The sequence below is a fragment of the Phyllostomus discolor genome, chromosome 4 (genome assembly GCF_004126475.2).
Source record: "Phyllostomus discolor isolate MPI-MPIP mPhyDis1 chromosome 4, mPhyDis1.pri.v3, whole genome shotgun sequence".
NCBI classification, from domain to species: Eukaryota; Metazoa; Chordata; class Mammalia; order Chiroptera; family Phyllostomidae; genus Phyllostomus; species Phyllostomus discolor.
The window spans coordinates 174,376,456-174,390,584 of NC_040906.2; the positions used below are offsets into that span (position 1 = coordinate 174,376,456).

Sequence of the window (14,129 nt, forward strand, 5' to 3'; positions counted from 1 at the left end):
TTGAAGCAGGTCAGTCTCCAAGAGCTGAGCAGTCAAGTAATCCCTGGCTTTAGACTAGCAAAATGAAGCTACCCTGTCAGATACAGATCCTCACCTTCATCCACACTACCCACAACACACACATATACGTTATTCTTCTCAACTGAGGCATTTTATTTGCACATATATATTATATCCCTAAAAAAAGAGTCTCAGGATTTGCTCTCCTGTGTGTTTTCATCTCTCTTCTTCATGGCCCACGAAGCCAGCTGAGGTTGCCAGCACAATGCAACCAAACTGATGGGATGGAAGCAGGTTATTCTGCCATTTTTCTAGATCTCTGAGTCGCACATCAAGTTTGGGGCTGATTAAGTGACACTTGGTTAACCTGCCCATGAAGTTCACAACAATTTTTCCAGCTCTGTGATCATCAATGATTTCAAACTTGCCACTGCAACCATGCTTCATCATTACAGTTAGGCACCGGACAATGCTGGAGCACTGCCTACTAAGAACCTGGCATTTGCCTCTGTTTTGGGCATTGCAGACCCTCTTGAGAGCAACAGGCAGGATGTTTGTGTGCACCATTATGACAGCATGGAAAGGTGGCGGAAAGAGCTTAGTGTCACAAAGAATTTTTGCCGCGAAGACAAAGCTTATTGTTTTTGCATCTCTCCATCCCTCATCATCTCTTTTCTAGTTATCTCCTATTTTTAAATCTTCAGAATAGTGTGAAGATGTCCATATAATTTAAAGGGCATCTGAAAAGAAAGAATGGCTTTAACTTTAATAGGATGAGGTGTCATAATAAGATGAGTTTTGCCTATTAAAGGAGGAACTGTATATTTAACTGGTAAAGAAGGTAGAAAATTCTGAAACTATTTTGGTGTAACACAAGATGTTAAAACACTTAGACATAAAAGAAAAATCTCTTGAAATTCGGCCTCAGTCTTCCAGATCTCTAAACAGAAAGGGCTGTGCTAGAAAAGGGCTTCAGGGTAGACAGTGGCTAGAGGCACTGACTGACACTACTGTTGTATGAACTCAGTCACTGAGTTATGGGGCATGTAAGGCTGCCCCCCAATCACAGACAACATGTTTAACTACTGAATGAAATGTCATTGATAATTATCAGCTTTATGCCCTTAATCACAAACCTGCAAAGGGATCACTCTTGTAGTGTTCCCAAAAATCTTCAAATTCCTTTCGGACTTCCTCATCCAGGATGATCCCTGCAGACTGCTCATTATTTACTTGCACATAGTTGGCTTTCAGGACTATCTCCACTTCACATCGTACACCTTGCTGAAAGGGCTTCCACCGTTGCATTACGACCCCATAAACGGTGAGGTCATCACCTGGGGAAAAGCACCAAGTGAGTCCAGCAATGGCATCCTGCACGCTAGGCACAGACTCCCATGACAAACACTAGAGCTAAGACATGAACCACTTCCTGACCAGGATGTAGAGTGTTGTACACTCATCCAACACTCATTCAGAAAACAATTTGGGTGCAAAAGCCACTGGATTCCTGATTTTTTAAAAACAGGTACTTGTATCTGCACAGCTAAAAGCTAAAGTCAGCATTTTTTCTTAATCTGTCACATTATAATCACAACAAATTATTATTTCACTGGGAAAATAGTTTACTGGATGATTTTTTTTGTCATTATTACACTGGATGAAATGTTCACCCTCTCAAAATCTCTAGCCATATAGTTGTCATTTAAAGAAGTGAGATCTGCAACCAGAAGGTTAAACTACAATCAGTTTGCGCTCAGGAAAGAATATCGTGATGACTGACACTAGTTTTAGTTTTTTATATATTAATTTTTACTTAATACATTTGTTAACATTTAATTCACTGCTTTTTTAATGAACAAAGAAAAATGAATAAACCAAGAAATGAATGAATGAATACCTGTCCTACATTAAAGCAACTTTGAATAGACTATGAAAGCCCAGGACATGACCCTGCTTATTCTTTTGTGGTTGGTTCCCTGATGGACAAAGTAGTAAACTTTTACACATTTTCCTAATAGGACTTGGGTAGTTTATAGCAGCCTTTTCCTAACACTGATATCTATGCTTATTATTATATATAATTCAATGCATCAATAACAAGTCTTTATAAATGCATGGCATTCAATATTATGGTACTAGAGAAAAGCCCCCCCTCCCCCAAGATATAAACCTAATCCCCAAAGAGTTCAGTCTTGTTGAACATAGGATGCTGGACATATTCCAAACCCAATCCTGGTGTTTATGTCTTGTACAACAATATTGTCTCTGAACTTTATTTCTAAGGCTGTGTAAAATATATATTTGCTGATACAAAATGCCTTATACTCTCTAAATTTCAATGTGCAATGTGTAATCCAAAGAGCTTTTGATTTTCTGAAATGTTCTGCAAAATGCTAAATTTATGGAACTGATGGCAGCAATTCACATAATCAAAAGCCAACTTAGAGCCAAATGAAAGTTTATTGTAGCAAACAAATTAAATAGGTGCTTCACAAGTTTTCAAGATCCTTCCTGAGCTACTTCCTGGATTGTTTCCAAACCCAATCAAGAATAATGATCATTTACTATATTGTCTGCTCCAAATTTTTTAGATGAAAATGACCAGGGTGGCCCTGGCCAGGTAGGTCAGTTGGAGTATTGTCCCAATGCACCAAGGTTGTGAATTTAGTCCCCAGTCAGGACACATATGAGAAGCAACCAATGAATGTATAAATACATGCAACAATAAAGTGTGCTCTCTCTCTCTCTCAAATCAATAAATTAAAAAAGTTAAGAAAAAATAAAAAGGAAAATGACTGGGGCTACTTTATATGAGCACTTGGAATAGTCCTCTACTATGGTGATTTTACTGGGTCAAATGAGGAACTTAACTTTTAGATACAGCACATACTAGTAAAAATGTGACTTCAATAAGCAGTGTGATAATGGGGAAGCTGTGGAGTACTGCAGAATGGCCAAGATCACTAACTCATGAGTTCTGGATTCAAATCCCAGCCCTACCACTCACTTCACTATGTGACCTTGGGGAAGTTACCTAACTTTGCTGAGCCTATGCCTTGACCTACCAAATGGGACTGATTACATTTATATCACAGTAATACAGTGAGAATTAAATCAAATAATGCTCGTAAATTACTTAACATAATATCTAGAAATATAAGTGCCCAATAAATAGTAGTTATTATACTAAATCTACTTAGGTTTGTAGACAACCAATACCTTAAAAAAGCTTTTAATATATATGTGTTTTGAATGGCAGATTCATATGATCATCAGAACATATGAATCTGGACTATATGTATAGTCCAAAGCAATAGATCCTCATTTAGTTTTCTATCATAAAAATTATAAACAATGTTATTTTCCAAAAGCGAAATTTCTTACTATCACACAATCTAGTCTCTCTATGCCTCCTTGTCTTCTGAAGTGCATCTTCCACTGTAGCCATCCCTAGTCAGACCTACCCCTGATGTACTGCCCTGAGATATACCCGCACACGACCTCCACTTTATTACTCTGCATGTCAGTTTGGGTTCCTAACCAGACTGTAAATCCCTGAAGAGCGAGGGTTTATTGTCTTTTCATTCTCACAGAAGTTTGTAGCTGTGGATAATGAAAAAGCTGCTGACAGACTGCTTCCATACATTCTTATTTATTAGAGACATTTGAAAGAAAAATATCTTAAGAGCTTTTCAGTGCAGAAAAAATTCAGTTAAAGAAACTGTATGGAAACACCTTTTATATTAAACAATATTTTCATGTTCAGGCTAGGCTCATACAAGCATTGCTTTGCTGATATAAATATTACAAATTTGCATTAAAATCTGGAGTCCTATATGAACAAGGTATTTTGACCCAGATTGTCCATTTATCAGGAAATCCATGATCAAAGCTGTCATTTCTTTAGTATACTTTTTAAATAACTATAAACTGTTAATGTATTTGACATAAACTTCAAACTATGAGTTGGTGATTCTTGGTTGGATGGGGTGAGTATTTTGATAAAGAATTATTTGACTGTAGATACTGAACTTTCATTTCCATAGTGTTGCCTCATCATTTTAATGTTAGTTCAGTAAATATTTCATAGATGAGGCATCTGGGGAAGTCTAAGGTTAAGAAAAGGGAAGTGATGGAATTTGATGAAATGAAGCATTTTTGATTTGTCCGGTAGGGCAGAACTGGGACGTGGAATAAGATCAGATGTAGCTGCTACTGCGCAGTGTACTCACCTGTGCTATTTGTTGTTTATAGAGATAAAGGGCATTTTAGAGAAAATGAGAAATATTTAATGTGGAGAATATTGAGGTAAATTAAAAGGTAACTGCTTCTACTCAGCTAAGGTTTAGCAACCATTGCCATTTTTTGACCCACCTTCAATTTAACTTAAATGTTAAAAAAGGAAGTGGAGCTATGACTGGTGTGGCCCAGTTGGTTGGGCCTGGCCCACAAAGTGAAAGGCTGTGGTTTGATTCTGGGTCAGGACACATGCCTAAGTTGTGGGTTCGGTCCCCACCGGATTGCGCACACAAGAGGCAACCAATAGATGATTCTCTCTCATCTCTCACACAGACGTTTCTTTCCCTCTCTTTCCCTCCCTTCCCCTCTCTCTGAAAAAAAAAAATAAGATAAGTAAAATCTTTTTAAAAAGGAAGTGGAATTGTTAGGCAGTTTTTTTAAATCAACTTTTTGGAGAGAGAGCTGGAAAGAGGTGGGGGTGGTGGAGAGACGGGGAAACATCTATTTGTTGTTGCACTTATTTACATATTCATTGGTTGATTCTTTTTTTTTTTCCCATTAGTTGATTCTTGTATGTGCCCTGACACAGGATCAAACCAACAACCTTGGCATGTGAGAATAGTGCTCTAACCAACTGAGCTATGCGGCCAGGGCTTGTTAGGCAGTTTTCAGGTTATTTGGAATAAGAGTAAAAAAGAGAAAGGATAAGTTTTCATATCTTCCTCATAGACAAAGGTCTGGACAGGGCCTGGAAATGCATGTAGGGAATAGAAGACAGTGGCTTTAAGGGAACAGATTTCCAAGAGAAGCTTATGAAAGATTTGTAGCTCTGGGGACAACTTGAAAGTCTAAAAATCCAGAAGATTATCAAGCTCTATAGTAGAGTCTTTGTCAGTATGGAAAGATGGCAGTGAGGGAGAAGAATGCATGATGATACCTGTGTTGATCTATGGAAAACATCAAGTACTTTAGTTATAAATAGTTTTTGATTAAAACCTTAAGAGAGCCCTGGCCAGTGTGGCTCAGTTGGCTGGAGCATCATCCCATAAACCGAAAGGTTATAGGTTCCATCCCCAGTGAGGGCACATACCTATATTGCAGGTTTGATCCTCCTGGTCAGGGCACATACAGGAGAAAACAGATAGATGGTTCTCTCTCTCATCAATGTTTCTCTCTCTCCCCCCTCAACTTCCCCTCTGTCTAAAAGCAAGGAAAAATTGTCCTCAGGTGAGGATGGATAAACAAATAACTAAGTAAATAAATAAAAGTTTAAAATCATCACTGTGAAGGCAGTCTGCTCCTGTCTGTGATCTTTATCCTTCACTGACCAGTGCCCTGTAAACTTTACAGCCCTACCCCCTACCAACAGCTGAAGAAAGCCCCCTTTATTCTCTTATTCTCTTTTTGTATTACAAACACAAGCTATCTATTACTAACACATCCATTTCAAAAAATACCAAATTTTATTAAGAATATCTCATAAGATACTGAAGAAGAGGGAATAGTACTGGCTCCCTTGGCTGACACTGCTGATTTACAACATTTTCTAATACTGTAATTTTTCAAATAAAACCTTTCCCTATCATTTAAAAATAAAAACAATAATTTAAAATTCAGTGTGGAACACTTCCATTTTATAGGCTTGAACTGAGATTAATCCTCGCCCTTCCACAAATACTTTTTAAGTTTGATTCTTCCCAAGCTCCCAATGAGAAGAGTAAGGGGGACAAGGTGATTTGAGAGGGGCAAAGGAAAGCTTAGGAATTGTTTGTTTGGCCTAAAGATAAAGATATAACTAAGAATGGCATCAGAACAACTAGGCTTCTGGAGCATCGAGGCTCACAAAGTCTTTAATTTGCCTGGAACATTTAGGCCATCTGATCACGAGGCCTAAATAGTCAACAATATGTTGTACATCCTCTGCTTAAACTCACCATCATCCAAGGCCCATGTTGGACACCTCTGATTAGTGGATACTGAGTCAAAGTCTGCCTTCCTGCACCTCCAGCCCACTGAAACCCAACAGCATCTTCTGTAATTCCAATTTCATTTCTATATGTCCATCTTCCAACAAATGAAAGTTGATGGTCATGTCATTTTTGAGGCTTACCCATGCTAAACACCCACAGTTTTTTCAGTATGATTCAAATTCCCTCCCAATTCAGGCAACTGGCTAGTGGAAATACTGAAGACCCTTAGAGGACAGAAGACGAAAATCAATGTGACTCCTACAGTGGTGTCACCAACACAGAACACACAGAAAAAAATCACTTCCTTTCATTTAGACACCATTAAGGCCGCAGTAGCATTTGACAAGAGTCACATTCTCTGATGCATCTTATATAATTGCCCACTAAAACCAACATCTTTAAAAGATGCTGCTGTTAAGCTACAGTACCCCAAAGAGAGTCCTGGACCAGACGTTGGTAAATCTGGGTTCATGTTCCAGTTCTGTCACTTAACTTTCCAAGTGACCCTAGGCAAGTCAGGTTCTTCATCTACAAAATAAGTGGCTGGACTAGATAGCTAAGCTCCAGCCCAGTTTCTTTCCTGCTATCATGTCCCACCTCCACGCCAGTCTCTGTTCTCAAGGTAAGCAATCAAGTCTTCACACTCACTCTTGGGAAAACAAAAAGTGGTTTTTCCATATCAATATATTAAGACTTTTTGTATAAGTTAACAAAAGTTAATTCTTACCAGATTTGCAAGTGTCTACTAAGTCATTTTCTAGGATAACCTTCATAGATCGTGGAATACTTCCAACGGACAGCCGTTGAACCTAGCCAAGAAAAGAAAACAGATACCAAATATGCTTAAATACATGCTAAGTATTATGAACCTAATAATTCTTCAAACTACCATTTTTATTTCTCTGGTATTGTCATACAATATAATTATGATGAGGATTTATGGAATTTTCTTGTAAATTGTGCATACTATCATTTTAGGAATTCATAAAATCTAGAGTAAAATAAAAACACCAATATCTGGAAAATATCTCCAAATATAATTTACCTTATGGGTGGTCAAAACATACACATGTTCCAACTACTAAACATAATAACAAAGTTGCTTATGTATATTATGTATAATGTTATGTATAATAAAGCAGCAGTTCTTTCCTGATTTCTAGTCATAAGACCTAGGACAAGTCACTCAGTTCCTTTGATTATTCCTTAGAAAAGGAACCCTGGTTATTCTACATAAACGAGTACCCAACAAAAAGACTGTATCTCCCAGGCTCCCTTGCATCCAGCTGTGGTCATACAACAAAGTTCTGGCCAATGAGATATAAGTACATATGTAGGACACTACTTAAATGCAGACTCTGGTGAGATGGTGGGTACTTCTGCCTATTTCTCCTTGTCTCTGTTCTCTGACTAGGACACAGATGTGATGGAGCTGTAGCCACTATTCTGAACTATAGACAACCATAGAAATAGAAGCCATGAGTTAAGAATGTTGTAGAAAACAGAAGGTGTCAGAGTCCTTGACACTGAATAAGCCTTTCTGTCTCGGTGGCAAGTTAAAAAAAAAACCAACAGGTTCACTCTCATGTATTAAAGAATTTGGCATACTAAATAAACTTCTGGCCTAAACCCCAAATTTTGCCCACTCCCATGTTTAACAACCAGTTCAACCCATTTAATTTTTCTCCTATCCCTTAGGTAAGTACAACTAATTTGAACTTCTTAAATGTTCACTTAATTTTAACATAATCATTAAGTTATTCCACAATCCTCTTGCCAATGCAAGATGTTTATATAACAATGTGTTTATATCATTATCTCTAAAGAATGTATTCTGATACACATACAACAGTTTCACACTCAATCTTCTACAAAGTGATGAAACAAGTTTCATTTGTAATCCGTTAGGTGTTCCCTAGTCCTAGCAATCTGCCCATAAATTGGTGAGGGTTTTGAAGAAAACCCTACAAAACTAAGCACAAAAACAATACTTTAAATACGATATATGCTATTATTATTCTTACATTGACTTATCCACGACTAATGACATGAAAAAATCATCGTTGTATTTCAACTATAAGAATCCTAATGGCCAACATTCAAAAAACCCACCCACTCCTAAAAATCATTAATAGCTCATCTGTAGACCTACCAGCACCATCAAGCGTATCTTCATGATGAAATTTTGGTTCTTTCTTAAGAGTCTGCTTAGCCGAACAAATTTTAACAGGATTATCTCTAGGTGTGCATTACACATCCAATACAGCTACTGCATTCAACTCCGTAACACGGATCTGCCATGACGTTAACTATGGATAACACTCCTTCAAATCTGTCATTTTGCTTATTTATTTGATCATTTACCTGTTCCTGAATTTTGATTTCCTGATAATCTCTACACTTGGTTGGAGATGAAGACAAGCCTGAGAGGCAAGTGAATTTGGAAGAATTACAGCTCTCCAAGCTGGGACATGAGGACGGCCGGCAGAAGGTATAATATTGCTCAAAGTCAGCCTTGACCATAAACACATGCTTGCATTTGTTACATATGTATTCCCGTTCAAACTCCAGGATCTTCACCAGACTTGTTCGAATCACTGTCCCAGTGACAGATAAAAAGTGACCCACATCCTTGGTTTTAGGGATGTGCTCCCTCACCAGCTCAGGACAAACAGGCAAACCTGGTGAAGGAAAAAAAACAAAAACTACATCAACCTTGGCATTTGACTCCATGCAGTATATTTTCCTCATATTTCCTGTGGAAGAAAATACAATTTCAGGAAAAAAAAAAACTTCATGTTTTACTTAAGAAAAAAAATCAGGTGAAATCAATTAAGATAGAAAATAATTATTTCAAATAACAATTATCAGTGGACTAGCTTTAAAAGTACATACTAGATGATATAATAAGCAGGATTTAAAAAGGATTCATTCTCATAAGAGGGCTATTTCAATAGGCTCTAAATAGAGTATATAATTATAACCGCATTCAACAAAGACTATACTTCCACCTGCCACACATATAACCAGTTTATGACTCTTTGAGTAAACCACAAGGCTCAGTGATAAAGAGAAGGTAGCACAATGACCCAAAAGTACCACAGTGCTAAAAGGGTATTGGTTTTTTTTTTTTTTAGTTAGGTTCAGCACATATTAATATGTAAGTCTGACAGTGTTTCCAACCCTTGAATTACCTAGTTTTGCCCACAGCATTGTTTTAACTTTTAAAAACCTTGTGGTTTTCACTACTAGTGAAAAGGCAGCTTGATAGGTGCAAAATGCCAAAGAAAATTTTTACATGAAAATGCCCTATCTCATGCTTGGCTCTAATATATCTTTGGAGTAGAGCAATGCTGGCTGTGATAGTCAAAGGCTGCCTCCTAACAGGTTTATCAAAGCAGCATTTGTTACACTGGTTCGTGTGTCATGGTCCACTGTCTGGGCCTCAGAATTTAGTAGCTGTGAAACCTGGTAAGTGTGCACACAGAAGAAGGATCTGTCAGATTTGTCAAGCTCAAGAGAAATAACTATAATAGATACGATTATACTTTAAGTTTCTATGGTCAGCACATTTTCTCCCCACAGATATATCCACTCTGAAAGCCAGACAATAATAATCAGAAAGTAGTCTGAGAAACATGGAATTTTTTTAAGAAAATTAATTAGAGGAACTGAATGCTTAAGGCACCAGGCTACATTATACTGGTATTACATGTTACGAGGTCCCAGACAGACTTGCATTTTCTGTTGTTTGCTGAGACTCTCTCTCCATATACTGTGCACTATACAAACAAGGGAGGCACCACCAATGTTTGTCACTATGACTTTTTCCGAGGCTGACTTGCCCACTTTATAATGAAAATATTCTTTATTGATATTAACTTGCATTGCATTTTGCCAGTAAGGGAGCCATACTTTGGCTTGGGAAAGTTTTTATATATCTCTGCTTTATTATGTGCTCACTTTACAATTTAACTCTCAGAAAACAAATATTTCCAAATTCCTGGGGAATGCTTCATTAAGATGCCCCTGGGGCTGACAATTGCTATATCAACTATACAATGAATATATTTTTAAGTGTAAATAAAAATTATTTCTTAGTGTTCTATACTCAAAATGTGTTATGGTTTCTCAAAAATCTTCCTAGAGAATAACATAGCAACAAAATTCTTAAATGATTCACCTGATATCCTGGCATGAAGATTCTGCTTCATGGAGACACCCTCAGGCTGAGAAAGGGACTCGAGAATTGTCAAGGCTGACCTTCGCAGTGAGCTATCAAAAACAGTTAGCACTTCATTGGGGAATGCATTGAAATATTCCCCAATTTCCATGTTGGTCTCAAAAAGGGTCATGGCGTTAACCACAACTGGGTAATGAGCATCTTCATCTTTTTCCTTCAGGATTAAAAGAATATCATTCTTATGGTATTCCGAAACATATGATTCAAACACTTGACCAACCAGTGCAATTTGGTCACTATTCATCTTGGATGTAGGTAACTAAAGAAAAAAGAAAGAACTGTATTATAGCTTTGCTACACACGTTAACAAAAATTGTGTGGATGTAAATCATACTCACTTTAGGTCACATTCTAATCTCAAAATATTACCTGAATTTTAATTTTAATTAGATCTGAGTTATCTGTTACTTACGAAATGTATTATTTTTAAGTGGATAAAAATTTTATTGGTACTGATTATAAAATCCAAAATGGTCTAATGTCTTTCCCAGTTCTTCAAAACTTCCTCCTCATTAACCCTGCATTATGTAAAAAGGCCCTTGCCTTTTCTTTAAGCAACTTTCTCACTCACAGTCACTCTCAAGTAATCTTAAATGCTAGTCTTTTGGCTAAAGTTACTCCTGGTAGAGTTTTTTTATAAGAGTCCTGCTTCTAGGTTTTATTCATATAAAGAACGTCTCTCTTTAGCTCTGTCTCTCTAGTTAGACACACACACACACAGAGGCATGTATATTCTGCTACATAAACAGAACATACACTATTATTCAGATTGATAGCCAGTTATGACTTGAATAGTTATCAGATTAGCTTTAGAAACTTACATTTGGAGGTCAATTTATTTGATATTTTCTCTTCCTGACCCAGGAAAACTATTGGCTTCAGCAAAAACAGCTGTCAAGAGTGTCAAAGAACTAGATAATTAAACTGAGGAAAGGAAAATTGGTCTTTAAATGCTGACTACAGATTGAAAATAAGTATAGTATATTTATACTTTACCTATTCCTTTGGCAATATTTTTTTAAATTTGTATCTACCATTAAAAGGGCCTACCCCATTCTATTTTCATATATACACACAGGTATCTACCACATAAAAGGCATTATGCTTTGAAATGAAAGCACAGTAAAGGGGTCTCTATCCTCTCAGAGAACTAAAGGACAGATCAATATCATAGCACTATAACAGTGGTAAAAGTGCAGTATGAATAGGAGCAAAAAGGAGGGGATTAATTTAAATGGGGTGACAATCCCAAATAAACTGTCCCAACTGGATCATTTAAGAAATCTTTATTTGGTTTGAAAACAGAGAGAGCACTGGAGTACAAGTGTATTTTAATTTGACTTACTTTGTTCAACTAACATTGATTGCCCTAGGCTCTATAAAAGAAAAATGATTAAAGAATCCTGACGACTAGAGGATGCCAGTGTGAGATTAACAGATGGGTATATGTGTATCTAAGAGAATAAGTGAAAATACAGTATGGCCACTACACTAAGAAGTAGTTTGTTGTAGTTAGGTAATATAAACTCAGCCAAAGGTAATGCAGAAAAGGCACTTGGGAAGGAACTAATCATACAGTATATCTATGATGTGGCCTTTGTTAAATAATAAAAATAAAAAAGCCTGTATTCCCAAGAGAGACTACAAGAGAATCTCTAAGATTCTATAAATGCAGATTAAATTTGAAGCCACAAATTTAGCAATTTAGAAGACAGCTCCACCCAGGGAAGAAAGTGGGCAGCGGTAGAATTCATGGTTCAAATTCAGGTCAGATTCAATTTTGCCTAATCTTTTTAAACAGAGCATCTTGAAAAATGGCATTCATTTTCAGTATCTGTACAAAACTGATCGACTGTTTCTAAGCAGTTTACTAACCCTATAAACGTGCCCACTCAGATACAGGCCGGAGGCACTTACTGTTTTACAACTTTCAAGATCCCTATGAATAGTTGAGGGTAAAATACAATCATGTATTATTTTATCCTCCAAAGTGAAGCACCAACAAGTAAAGCCAGGAGGGTGAATAAGTGGTGACCGCTCGCTAGTTCCCTGGGGAATCGCCGCGGATCCAGTCGCCCGGACGCACCTGCCGGAGCCACGCCCCCTCGCCCGGGCGCGCGGAGTCCCAGGGCCCGCCCCATCCACGCCCGCCTCTTCCCCCGCGGACTGCGGGTCGCTGGGCAGAAGTAGTACAGCCCAGCTCGGACGGCTGATATCCACACTTAGATCTCTGGACGCAGCCCCTGAACACGCAGCCCCGTGTTGTAACACGTGGCAGGTCTGTGACACTTCCCGGGCTCAGCTCCCGGGTGGCTCAGTCACCAGACCAGTCCCCGAGTTGAATAGTTTTTGAACTAACCAAATGTGGGCGACAGTTGGGACCAACTGCAAACGACAAAATAAATAACAGTGAAAAAAGGCAGCGGCTGTCACTTACCGTCGCATACAGTGTCAGAAGTAACCGCGGTGCCCTGCTCTCGACTCGGAGGGGCGCAGAGAACTCTGGCCTGGCGATGGGGTCGCGCTGCGGGCCCAGGGACCCTAAGTGGCCGGTGGAGGCGGGGCAAGGTGCGCACGCGGGACCTCTCGCTCGAGGTTCCTCCGGCCGCGGGAGCGCGCAGGCTCCGGCGGGCCCGCCTCGCAAGAGTGCTAAATAGGCGCTACGCGAGCGGTTCGGCCCTACCCGCGCTCACGATGAGCGCCAGGCCGCGCACCGCGGAACTTCGCCGCTCAGGTGGCTCTTCCGGGTGGGGAAGCACGCGGGCGCGCGCCCGGCCTGGCGCCTCCGGACGCGAGAGGGCGGAGCGCAACGGGTTGGGAGGGGCGAGGAGGGTCCGGGGCGGAGCAGGGAATCAGGGCGGGGCAAGAGGCGTCCTTGGGCGGGGCTGCAGAAGGGCTGCCGCCCCAGGTGGAATGGGAAGAAGGAGGGGCTGTGCTGAGCTGTTTCAGAAAGGGATTGTGTGTGGTTTGGGCTTTAGATCTAGGGACCCTACCAAACCTAAACCCACGGAGATTTTTCCCCTGTGTTTTCCCCTAGAGGTTGTAGAGTGAAGGTTTTATGTTTATACCTATGATTCATTTTGAGCTAATTTTTGTACATGCGAAAAAACGGATTATTTTTTGCATATGGATAGCTAGCACCGTTTCTTGAAAGAACTTTTTCCATTCAAAAACCTTTGCACTTATGTGAAAAATAAATGTCCTTATATGTACGGCTTTAAGACTTTCCTATTCTATTTATCTACAAAAATACCACGTTGTCTTTGATTACTGTAGCTTTTTAGTGAGTCTTGAAATCAGATAGTGTTCGGCATCCAATTTTATTCTTTTTCAAAATTGTTTGGGCTTTCGTGTTTCCATATGAATTTTAAAACCAGTTTGTCATTTTCTGTAAAAAGCTGGGATTTTTGTTGGGTTTGTATAGCATATAGGTCTGTATAGAAAGAATTTACATGTTAATATTATTGAATCATATGACCTTTGAACAAAATAAACCTCACCATTTATTTAGGTGTTAAATATGTAATGTCTCTCATCAATGTCTGATATTTTGTTAAATCTATCTCTAATTCAGATTTGTCCATAAAAATCATGCTGGAGGGGAAATCATACCTGTTAATGCTATGTAAATGATATTTTCAATTTTAATTTCTGAATGTTTCCAGTATAAAATA

The 14,129-nt window shown here is 38.7% G+C and overlaps 2 protein-coding genes across 5 annotated transcripts in view; both read right to left on the reverse strand.

Moving 5' to 3' along the window:
• MCM9 (minichromosome maintenance 9 homologous recombination repair factor) overlaps positions 1-13,239 on the reverse strand; it is a 72,649-nt gene extending 59,410 nt beyond the window's left edge. For 2 of the 4 annotated variants that reach the window (XM_036024623.1, XM_028508398.2), the window contains exons 1-5: positions 12,893-13,228; positions 10,396-10,714; positions 8,577-8,893; positions 6,940-7,021; positions 1,137-1,337 (exon numbers count right to left, since the gene is read on the reverse strand). In XM_036024623.1, the coding sequence (XP_035880516.1) occupies positions 1,137-1,337; positions 6,940-7,021; positions 8,577-8,893; positions 10,396-10,699 (904 nt within the window). In that variant the 5' untranslated portion in view covers positions 10,700-10,714; positions 12,893-13,228. Of the gene's footprint in view, positions 1-1,136; positions 1,338-5,332; positions 5,380-6,939; positions 7,022-8,576; positions 8,894-10,395; positions 10,715-12,892 lie in introns of those variants that run through there. The other 2 variants (XM_036024626.1, XM_036024624.1) reach the window with 2 other exon arrangements.
• Positions 142-1,130, reverse strand: LOC114493803 (40S ribosomal protein S15a-like). The gene has a single exon (XM_028508400.2). The coding sequence runs from the start codon at positions 565-567 to the stop codon at positions 217-219; it is 351 nt and encodes a 116-aa protein (XP_028364201.1). The 5' UTR covers positions 568-1,130; the 3' UTR covers positions 142-216.
• Positions 13,240-14,129: the final 890 nt, after the last annotated feature.

Coding starts and splice junctions, on each gene's coding strand:
- LOC114493803 (XM_028508400.2), bottom strand. CDS start 567: ATGGTGCACACAAACATCCTGCCTGTTGCTCTCAAGAGGGTCTGCAAT.